This window comes from Mauremys mutica, chromosome 1 (assembly GCF_020497125.1).
Source record: "Mauremys mutica isolate MM-2020 ecotype Southern chromosome 1, ASM2049712v1, whole genome shotgun sequence".
In the NCBI taxonomy this organism is placed as follows: Eukaryota; Metazoa; Chordata; order Testudines; family Geoemydidae; genus Mauremys; species Mauremys mutica.
In genome coordinates, this window is record NC_059072.1 from 189,502,295 (window position 1) to 189,514,543 (window position 12,249).

At 38.5% G+C, this 12,249-nt stretch overlaps 1 protein-coding gene across 1 annotated transcript in view; it reads right to left on the reverse strand.

The window, feature by feature from the left end:
* The window catches only part of TMPRSS15 (transmembrane serine protease 15), an 81,790-nt gene that overhangs the window by 50,787 nt on the left and 18,754 nt on the right, over window positions 1–12,249 (reverse strand). Inside the window, 4 exon segments of the mRNA XM_044995440.1 lie at window positions 4,201–4,344; window positions 5,340–5,477; window positions 7,955–8,064; window positions 11,520–11,628. Coding sequence (XP_044851375.1) covers window positions 4,201–4,344; window positions 5,340–5,477; window positions 7,955–8,064; window positions 11,520–11,628 — 501 coding nt within the window.

The window sequence follows — 12,249 nt, forward strand, 5'->3', positions numbered from 1 at the left end:
AATCAGTTTCCATCTGAAGCACATGACCGATCCATCTCCAACATCTCCTGGCAATGATGGTGCTCAAAACCTCTTGGCTGCACTGTGTCCACAGATCTTGGTTTGAGATTTTTCTGGGCCAAAAGATACAGAGGACTTTTCTGAGGCAAGTTGTATGGAATGAAGACAGTTTGGACATGTCATACTTTTTCATTCTCCAGCATTCTGCACTATAAAGTAATGTTGAAAGTACAGAGCTCTGATAAATCTTGAGTTTGGTTTTGGTTTTGTTTGTTGATGATTTCCAGACTGTATTTATGCTCCTGAAGGTGTTCCTGGCTTTATTGATTTTGTTCTGGGTGTCCTGGCTTGTTCCACCGTTCTGACTGATGGTGCTGCCCAAGTATGTGAATGTTTCTACATTGGTGAGAACATAATCCTCTATCCGTACTGGTGATGGTGAGGCAATATTAAACGTAATGATATCTGTCTTATTGCGGTTGATTTTTCAGTCCAATTTGCTGGCTGAATGTATTGAGTCGAGTTGTTTTTTCTTGTATATGGTGTTTGGTATGTGATAGGAGAGCGAGATCATCTGCAAAGTCCAGGTTTCAAGGGATAAGAAGAGTGTCCATTTAATGCCTCTTGGCATGTCTTCTGTTATACGCTCCATTACCCAGTCAATGGCAACGTTGAAGAGGATTGCAGATGTGAGACACCCCTGACGTACTCCTGTTTTGACTTCAAAACTGAGCTCACTGTGATCAACACTTCATGTAAAGTTGAAATAGAAGCTTTTGGTGATGTTGATTATATGGAGAGGGATTCCATATGCGCTGGTCCTGTGAATGCTATCAAAAGTCTTCTCAAAGACTATGCAGTTTATGTAGAGTTGTCATTGCCATTCTAAGCATTGTTCTATTATGTTTCATAGAGTGAAAATCTGGTCTTTGCATCCATGCATTTTCCAAAAACCAGCTTGCTCTTTTCTGAGAACGCCATTGACTGCCTCTGATATACGCTGGACTATGATCTTATACAATACTTTGCTTGGCACAGATACAAGTGTGATACCATGCCAGTTATTACAATCACGGAGTGTTCCTTTCTTTGGTACCTTCACTATTCCCCCATTGGTCCACTCATTCAGCACTTTTTCCTTTTCCCTGACTTATGTAAATAGAGGGGCCAGAATAGATGCTGCTAATTCAGAATTTACCTTGAACAATTCTGCATTCAAGTTATCCTTGCCAGGAGCTTTCCCATTTTTTAAGGATTTGATGGCTTGAATGATCTCTTCCTTAGTTGGGGTTTCTGTGTTGATATCAAGATCTTCTTCTGCCTCCTGGATGTTTGCTTCCTCTTTAGGTGGTTCTCTGTTCAGCAATTCTTTGAAATGCTCTGTCCAGCACATTTCTGGTTCTTTTTCAGTTGTTAGAAGGTGTCCTTGTTTGTTCCTAATGAGAGAGTTTGTTGGTGTCTGCCATTTACCACTGATAAACGGCCTCATTTCGTAGACGGTTCCTTGTTCACCATGAGCAGCTGCATCCTCTGCTTGTGTTGCCAGATTATGAATATAATGCCTTTTGTCTGGTCTCACAAGGCGGTTGACCTCCTGGTGTGCCTTGCTACACTGCTTGCGGTATTTGTCCTTTAGCTTCTGGGATTTTGTGTCTAAAACATTTTTCTTCAGGGCTCATCTGGTTTTCATGATGTTGCATATGCTGGGTGTAATCGACTCCTTCCTTCTCTTCTGCCTGTAGCCTAGACAGGCTTCACTGCTCTGTTTATAAATTGCTGTTACTTTGTCCCACTTCTGTTGATCTCCTCATCTGCGTTCTCTTCCTCTTCATCAAGGTCTGCAAGTGCTTGAAACCTGTTCTTTAACTGCAGAATGAAGGCTTTCTGTATTTCAGGGGACTTTAGCTTGTCAATGTTATAATCTCTATGTCCCTTGTTTGGTGGACCCACACTTCAGTTTTAGCTCGATGGAGGCTATCACAAGGTGATGGTCACTGCCAATATCTGCACCTCTTCTCACTTTCACATCTGTCAGTGAGCATCGCCATTTGCCATTGATCATGATATGGTCAATCTGGTTCTTATCTCTGTCATTTGGAGAACACCATGTCAGCTTGTGAATTTCATGATGTTGAAATAGGGTTCCGCCGATGACTAGGTCATTCATATTACAGAAATCAATTAGCCTTTCTCCATTTTCATTCATGATGCCATATCCATGTCTTCCCATTGCTCTGTCATTGTTTGTGTTGTCCTTACTGGCCTTGGCATTCAGGTCTCCCATGACGATAGTTAGGTCGTGGCATGGTAATCTCTCTAACTCCACCTGTAGTGTAAGGTAGAATTTGTCCTTTACTTCTTCATCACTGTCATTTGTCATAGCATTATGTCATTCAGTATAGCACTGAATCAGCGTGATATTATTATGTTTCCCTTTCAGTCTGGCTCTCATAAGTCTGCTGATGGACTTCCATTCAAGCAGGGAATGTTCCACTCCCTTCTTCAAAAGGGTGGCAACACCCTTCCAGAATTGTCCATCATTCCATCCAGAATAGAGCAAAGTTTCTCCTGAGGCTGCTGTTAATCTTCCTGATCCCATCCATCTGTTCTCACTGACACCCAGGATGTTTAAGCTTTAACGTCTCATCTCTGCTGTGACTTGAGCTAGCTTTCCTGTTTTGTACATTGTCTGTACATTCCAAAAAACAAGTTTGTTTTTTGTCTTGGTATTCAGCACTTCAGTCTTCATGCCAGTGGCTTCCTTTTGGCTTTCACCACTGGCAGTCATACAGGTCATTGACTCCTGAAGGCCATCATACACAGTAAAGGTCGATTTCTCTGTCGCTGTTTCCGTAGCATATTTTGTTTTTTATGAGACAGGGTTGTTAGCCCTGTGCCTAACCCCCAACCTGGAGGACCAGGGATCTGTTTTGTCTGGCCCCTCACTCACAGACCAATCTGGCATGATTGAACCTACCAGGAGCAAAAAACCCCCGCCAACACAGACTCTGGGGATCATTAGAGCATGCAAGCTGTCCCGCCACAACAAGGCACGGACAGAGAGGACCCTCCTTTAATTATTTATTAATCAAGTCCCATATCAGCCATTCCATGATCCTCAACTAAATTGAAAAAGTTTTCTTTAGAAGTAGGTGAATGAGAGATGTCTGCAAATATTTCAAGCAATGTACTTCTTTCTGACCCTTGGTTCATTAATTCTCTGAGCAATCTGAATCAATTTGGGGAAACTTGTCCAATAATACATATAGGTTTTCTTTGGAGTTTATGCTGTTTATATGTATTATTATGTAGCATGCATCATTTTGGCAAGAGGAATGGCACCGTATAATACAATATGATGTGAAGAAAGTGAGGTGAGGGTTAAGTCTAATTTAAGTTGAAAGTAAATCTTTTATAGTGTAGGTTTCAAGTATTATGCTGATTTGGTTCTGAGGCTTGTTGAATGTGTATTATCTCTTTTGCTTTTTTGGAGAGAAGCGAACAAAATTGAACGTTTTTAATATCTGTGTATAATGATGCAAGCTCATATGTTTACATCAGACTGAGGCAGTAGAAATCTGAATGTTGAAATAATGGTAATGTTGCATATAAGAACTGTCAGTTTAGATCTAGTGAGGTGAAAGAGGAAACATCTAGAATAAATGAAAAATTCAGAGTTGAAAATCACTGCCAAATGTTTTACTATATGAATTCCATGTTATTTCAACTGATTTGGCTTGCAGAATTTGAGAATGAAAATAAGATACTGTTCTCAAGACTGTTTAGGGAGTGTACATTTATGCATTACAGCCAGATGAATACTTTATACCAAATAACATATTGGGTAATTTTGACTTTTTTTCTTCAAGTACCTTATATTTCTGCAGATAACAATTTTCTGTATTTAATTAATCACTGAATAAATTCTGAATAATTCTCAGTCTCACAAACAGTTTGTTGCGATGATTGAAAGTGAAATTCAAACTACATTGATTAGAATTGATTGGGCTGACAGATCATATAGGGATATTTTTGTTTTCCCACTGAATAAGCATAAACTCCAGATTCAGTTTTCTAGAATGAGTATTCACAATTACTAATTCAAAATGTGCAGCCCATGAATATTCTCTATTTGTTTAAAATTAACTTTTTTCTTTGGATGTTCCTTCTATTAAACTCTTTGCTATAATTTGTTCTTACCTGACAAGTTGCCATATGTATGATCATAATCAGGACCAGATATAAAGGGAAAGTTAGGCCCACTAATTCTCTCCCATTCATTTTTAAAATCTTGAATCCAGTAACAAAAGCCATCTTCAAAATTGCAGTTAATTTTTTCATTATCTGTGAATAATATCAGATAAGAGCGTGAGATTGATGATTTCATCAGCATGTCCAACTGTGCATTTTTATGAAAAAAACAGTTTGAATTTTTAAGAGTGCCTATGAAGATTGCAACATATGGCCATTTTTGATTCACTCCGCTCAAGAGCAACATTATAAAGTTGAAACAGTGTATGTTTTCCTAATTAGCCTAAACTAATCAATTCCTTTGATGCTTGATAGCTAAACAATATACCATTCTCTTTTCTCCTCCTTTCCTTGTGTTCACTCCAGCATTGTTTCTTTTGAAGGCTTCCACGATTCTTTTTCTTTCCCACACTATCTTGCTCAGTATTCTTCCTCAATAAGAAGGAGATCTTGTCTTCTGCCCACCATATTTTCTATTGCAGCTCAGACCTTATGCAAGGGTTCCCAGAGCACAGGAATCTTGGCCAGCCAGCTGCCTCGTGTAGCTGTATTCTTCCCCAGGGTCATGCCTTCCTCACCCCCATTACTCAAAATGCAGCATCCTAGACAGCAATCACCTGTCCAGCCTATGACTAATTTTTTTCCTGACTATCTGGAAACATCTAAGTTTAACTCATGTAGTTGTCCTTCATTTGTCACAAACAGATTGGCTACATTTAAATTTTCTTCCAATATTGCTATTGACTGAAGCTGATATGCTCCTCTATTTCCTTTAACTGTTCTAGGACCATCACTCATTGCAATGAGTTAAGCCACCAGTAACTACACAGTTTAATTCAACGTCAAGTGAGCAGATACTGAACAAATGGTAATGCCAATGATTTTCAATTGCTCATTCTTAAATATATTTCTTATGACATATCCACGAGCTTTAGTTTTATTAAACCTATAATATAAATAATATTATAATGTCTTGATACTGCAATCGGTTCCACATAGGCAGATCTTAAGGCTACACAGATTCATGTTGAAGTCAATGGAGCTTCAAAGAAGCAGAAGGGCCCACCAATAAGGATCCAGACACTTACTGCTTAGCTCACTGGTATAAAATGTGGTATATGTTGCTTTGAATCCATTATAATTTTCAGAATAATCTGTAATAAACTCTGCTGTAGCCTCATCAGAAAAAATGTAAACTGTTCCAGGATTTGTCCCCCAGAGCGAAGCTAAGAATAAATAAAAAAGCAACTATCAGTTACAGAAGGTAATTCAATGTCACTTAAAATAAGTGGTGCTATTATAAAAAGAGAGTGAGCATGACTGTTTCTTTCAATTCTGAATAAATCCCTCTTATAGAAGTGGTAGCTCTATCTAAAAAAACAAACAAAACAGCATTTTTCTAATTAGCTAAAATATAATTACTTTTGTGAGGTAAAGCTCTGCCCTCAGATCTGCACATCCATCTTACTTTAACTTCAGCACAGATACCAGCTAGTGAACAAAGTACATTTTCTAATATAATGACTGTAACTAACCTATGGTTGTGATTTAATTGTATTTTGCAATATCTAACTATTCACATATTCACTCTTCAACTTCATACTTATTTCCCTGTAAATATTCTGGAGTTTTTGATACATGTATAAAATCCAAAACTCTAAGACCAGAAGGTCGACTACATGATTTCATTACTTGAGCTTATCCCCATGGTTTGGTAATTAATATTTTTATTTTTAGAATCAAAGAACTTTAAATACACTATGATTACTTTGTAATTTTATTTTTTAAATAATGTATACATCATAAAACTATGAAAAATATAACAAAATCAATACAGTGTAGTCAAAAATCATATAGGACTGGGAATTCTAAAAATTATTTATGAAACTAAAGGGGTAATGCAATAAGTAACTCAGTCATGTAGTTAGCTTCCTGGTTATGAGCATGAGCTAATACCCAACTGAGGTCAGTGGAAAGACTCAAATTAACTTTAGGGGGGAGGGATAGTTCAGTGGTTTGAGCATTGGCCTGCTAAACCCAGGGACCTAGACAAATTAGAGGATTAGGCCAAAAGAAATCAGCACTTAGGACGGAAGAATCTCATGCACTACTACAGACTAGGGACCAAATGGCTAGGCAGCAGTTCTGCAGAAAAGGACCTAGGGGTTACAGTGGACGAGAAGCTGGATATGAGTCAACAGTGTGCCCTTGTTGCCAAGAAGGCTAAGGGCATTTTGGGCTGTATAAGTAGGGGCATTGCAAGCAGATCAAGAGACATGATCGTTCCCATCTATTCAACATTGGTGAGGCCTCATCTGGAGTACTGTGTCCAGTTTTGGGCCCCACACTACAAGAAGGATGTGGAAAAATTGGAATGAGTCCAGCGAGGGCAACAAAAATGATTAGGGGGCTGGAGCACATGACTTATGAGGACAGGCTGAGGGAACTGAGATTGTTTAGTCTGCAGAAGAGAAGAATGAGTGGGGATTTGAGAGCTGCTTTCAACTACCTGAAAGGGGGTTTCAAAGAGGATGGATCTATATTGTTCTCAGTGGTAGCAGAAGACAGAACATGGAGTAATGGTCTCAAGTTGCAGTGGGAGAGGTTTAGGTTGGATATTAGGAAAAACTTTTTCACTAAGTGGTAAAGCACTGGAATGGGTTACCTAGGGAGGTGGTGGACTCTCCTTCCTTAGAGGTTTTTAAGGTCAGGCTTGACAAAGCCCTGGCTAGGATGATTTAGTTGAGGATTGGCCCTGCTTTGAGCAGGGGGTTGGACTAGATGACCTCCTGAGGTTCCTTCCAACCCTGATAGTCTATGATTCTATGAAATCTTTAAAAATATGCCAAAATGATAATTTAAAACTAGGGTGATATAGATATGTATGTACCAAATTATTCCCTTCTACATTTTTTTCCTTCTTAGCAGAATGGAAACTCTGTGTGGAAATCCCTTGTAATTCTCCCTTCATGGGATATGTAGTGCCCCATGGAAGAGGCCAACGTTCAGTCCCCTGGATCTACAGATCTTGGAGAGAGCTAATGGTGGTAAAGTGCATATGGGTGTCCTATGCCTTTATACTACCACCAAATCTTTTCCCCAACGATTCCTTCAGCTGCTGGGAAGCATGGCTGCTGCAGAAGCAATACTACCAAGGGATCTCCCAACTGAAGCTTCCTGATCCCCCACAAAGGAACCATGCGTGTATAAGGGTGAGGTGAGATAATGTCACAGAGGCAGAATTTCATCTTTCTTCAATATATATCCCTTTCTCCATCCAGACACTATTTGTAGTGCACATTTCCCTTCTCTTACAAAGGCAAAGAAGACTATAATGATAAGGAAACCTCCCAACTTTTTTTATAAATATGTATTTAAACCCCTTATCAAAATATGGAGGTTACTTAAATGTTTTTTTTTCAGGTAAAATACAGGTGGAATCCCACTTCTTTAAAATAAGACACAGTGGTAAATACTATGCCTTGGTGATCTTCTGATTTATTTAGACCATAAGCCAAATAAAGCATTAAAAAGTGACTCTCTCCTTTGTATTTTGGAAAAAAAATTAGCAAGTTACTTTAAATGAGTAAGCAAATATGTTTAGATCAGAACTCTTCAGAGAAAAAAGTAATTTGGACAACTATATACATGCATTTGATTCACCTCAAAATATAATAATGATTGAAAAGTAATCCTGCCTTACCTCTTAAAATCTTGCTTGGTCCTGTACCTTCATAAATATTTAAAATGTCCACATATCGTTGGGTATGAAAGGAAGTGAAGTTTAGTTTAATGGATAATCCTTGATTTGTACTAAAATAACAAAAACAAAAGAAAAAAAGTAAGATTATATGCTTCAGTAATTTTCCTTTTCTGTAGTAAATTAACTGTTCATATGAAGGCTCTTTAATGAATAGTTCAGAAAGGTTATGGGAATTGTATTATCAGCTTTCTTAATCTGTGCTAATCATGGTGAAATTTTAGATGAAGCATTACACTTTGTATAATAGCAAAAGAGAACAGACGGGAAAGCCTCTTCAACAGTGGAAACTGTAGGAAAGAGAGGGTACAAAACAAACCTCACTTAAGCAACTGCTTAATTGATTATCCATACCACCTTTTTTAGGGTTCTTTTAATTTTGCTTAACTAGAGAAATGGACTTGAGAGTTGAATTTTAGTTGTATAGATTTTTATTAAATATCCTTACCAGCAGCAACTAATATAATAAGATGTAGGAAGACAAAACTAATGTTGGACTATGATTGGATAACACAAACTAAAAAATTGGTTGATATAACCATTCAGGTTTTCAGAATCAAATTAAACAACCACAATAGAAAATAATATTTATCCTCAATTACTATCTTGGGAAGGTGACTTAGTTTAGATATTTGACCAAAAATCCTTTAGAACAGGGCCCCGCTTGTGTCATTTGTTTATCAATTCCAATGTTGCTAACAGAGAGGAAAAAAACAATCCAAAGCTAGATCACAACACAGTTTGGTCAGTTACTTTCATAACAATTCACCAACGTCTCTTTCCCAATGGATCTATAGTAGTCAACTGTTATTACCTATTTCCCAGTGAATTATATTAGCTCCAGGATCTAACTAACACTCCTAACCATCTAACAAACTCATACCTTTATGACAAACTGTATAGAGTGAGTGTAGTACAAGAATCTTGTACACTTGGTCTCATTTTATGTCTGTATACACCTAGAATTTAAAAGGCAGTATGAAACCATTCATTATGGTAGCTGAATGCACTTTTTTTTTTACAATCTTAGTAAACAACAGAAACTTTTTCATTTCTAAAGCTACTTTACAATAATCTTGATTGGAACCTATTACAAAGCAAGGACACACACTATAACTCTGTGGGTACATCTACACTACGGGACTATTCCGAATTTGCATAAACCGGTTTTGTAAAACAGATTGTATAAAATCGAGTGCGCGCGGCCACACTAAACACATTAAATTGGTGGTGTGCGTCCACGGTCCGAGGCTAGCATCGACTTCTGGAGCGTTGCACTGTGGGTAGCTATTCCGTAGCTATCCCATAGTTCCCGCAGCCTCCCCCGCCCCTTGGAATTTCCGGGTTGAGATCCCAGTGCCTGATGGGGCAAAAATCATTGTCACGGGTGGTTCTGGGTAAATGTCATCAGTCACTCCTTCCTCTGGGAAAGCAACGGCAGACAAGCATTTCGTGCCTTTTTTCCCTGGATTGCCCTGGCAGATGCCATAGCATGGCAATCATGGAGCCTGTTTTGCCTTTTGTGACTGTCACCATATGTGTACTAGATGCCGCTCACAGAGGCGATTCAGCAGCGCTACACAGCAGCATGCTTTTGCTTTTGCATGACAGCAGAGATGGTTACCAGCCATACTGCACCATCTACCAATCCATAAATTGGTAAAAAGATATATATTTATGAAAATAAAAAAATGAAGAATGCTGTGAAAAGTAAATGCACTGGGAGAGGACTTGTGTAATTAAATATGATGGAGTGAAATTGACCACACTGTTGGTATCATATTATGTTTAAGCTTTTAGTAAAAAAAAACAACAATGAAATTATGTCTTTGTTAAGGAAACAAATAGAAAAGGGAACACAGCTCCCACTGGCCACTGTTCACTGCTCCAGGCCAATGGGGGTGGAGGGAAGTGGCAGACAGCACATCCCTCGGCCCACAGCGCTTCCCGCAGCCCCCATTGGCCTGGAGCGGCGAACCATGGCCAGTGGGAGCCGTGATCGTCTGAACCTGCAGACGCGGCAGGTAAACAAACCTGCCTGGCCTGCCAGGGGGCTTACCCTGGTGGGCTGCAAGCCAAAGGTTGCCAGTACCTGGTGTATAGTATATACAGCAGTATAAACAAATCACTGTCTGCATGAAATTTTAGTTTGTATTGACTTCGCTAGTGCTTTTTATGTAGCTTGCTGTAAAACTAGGCAAATATCTAGAAGAGTTGATGTACCCATTGGAAGACCATTGTGTACCCACAGGGGTACATGTACCCCTGGTTGAGAACCACTGCTCTAGGGGCTAGGTAATAGCAGTTCATATTTGGACACATATGCATAATCATAATTCCTCTTGGAGTAATCATAGCCTCTACAGCAACATTTGAAAGAGTGTAGCGTATGGTCCCCTCACTAGCCTACCTGGAGGTAGCATAATCCAGACAATTATTCACCATGCTTCAAATTCTGGGAAACATCAGGCTAAGGAGCACAAGTTGTCATGCATCTGAAGATAAAATCTGACTCTTAATATATAGTACCCACTATATCTGATTATTAGTGTTTGCCAGAAATTACTAGTGAATGGCACTGCAGATATCAGAAACTGAAGAGTGGTCAATGTGTTTATAAAAAGGAAAACACAAGACTTAAATGTACTGCTGACTAGTTGAGATAAATGGGCATGTTAAGGACCTGCTGTGACAGAACAACCTCAAAGACTGGGACTTTCAAAGGAGCCTGTGTGATTTAGGATCCCAATTGCCACTGAGTTTCAGTAGAATTTGGGTGTCTAACTCCCAAATTAATCACACTCATTGGGTACATGAGGATCACAAGACTGCCATCTTTTACAAAGCCATTACAAGAGCCTTTGCCTCTCAAAGTACTTTTGAGTTTGCCACTTGGCATTGAGTGGGATTTTCAGAAGCAACTAAGGCCCTGATCTTTGAAGATAAGTCCATTGAAATCAATGGGAGTTAAATGTCTAAAAACCTTTGAAGAGCTGGCCAAAGTGACTTAGGAACAGAAGTCCCATTGACTTCCAGCAGAGACTTGTGCCCCTAAGTCACTTAGGCATGTCTGAAAATCCCACTGGTCAACAACAGCGTTATCTCTTTCAAAACTACTGCTTTGAAGGTAATATTTCCAGTAATATTTTATGAAAGACAATATTCTGCGCTATGGAGAGTCAATTGAGTGGCAATACACCCAAATTATCCAGAGCAGACATGTACTTCCATATACAGAAATTCAGTACCCAAGGTTTCTCACACCATCCCTACCACCTCATGCATCAAATATCTTAAGTGAGAAAACTGATGGCATATTTAACTCTTGAAGTTTGTGCCTTGTTTTAAGGAAAGCTGTGTACAGAAATGGAAGAAATTTCTATTGTACATTTTACAGGGACATCTTAACAGAGAATACAAAACACAAGGAATAAGTTCTGATATACAGGAAATGAGAACACCTTACAATCAAATAGATGCTAGGTAACAACGTTTTGAAGCTACTTACCGTATAATCCACTGACAAACAATATTTGAATTATAAGGTTTTGGATAATTAATAGAGTGGAAAGATCCAGAGGAGCCAGTCAACATAAATTTTCCGTCACAAGTTGTAGCTGTAAAGAAATAATTATTAATATTTGCCATAGAACAATATGAAATTTGAAGGTATTGCCTAAATTAAACTGGACTCAGAAACAGGCTTACATCCACAATTTTGAAAATGTATTATAGGGAACAATCCTGCATTGACAGAGGGATAAACTAAATGACCCAATAGATCTTTCCTATCTCTAACTCCTATAACTGTATGATTTCACAATACAAGCTTGACTTTTTTTTGTCTCACTGACACCTTATGGAAAAACACTGTACAGTAGCCAGAGACAACATTGCTTATCTAGCCATTCATTTTTTTGTATTCTCCTTCTCTATTTCATTATTATTAAGTGCATTTGCAGAGAAACAGGATCTTGCCTTTAGAGTTCATATTTCCTACTGCTCATTCATCCTTGAACTCATGAAGGATGTGGTTCACACCTTTTTTTAAAAATCAATGAATTTAAGCAAAAACACAAATGCAAAAAGCCCAGTAAGAACTCATGAAAATGGACAAAGTTTTACGTTTGCACATTTTGAATTTCATAGGGTATTTTTTTGGCTAAAACAGAGGGATTGTCCAAATCTTACATTAAATACTCTTCCTGTATCCTCACTGACATTGATCATTATGGTAG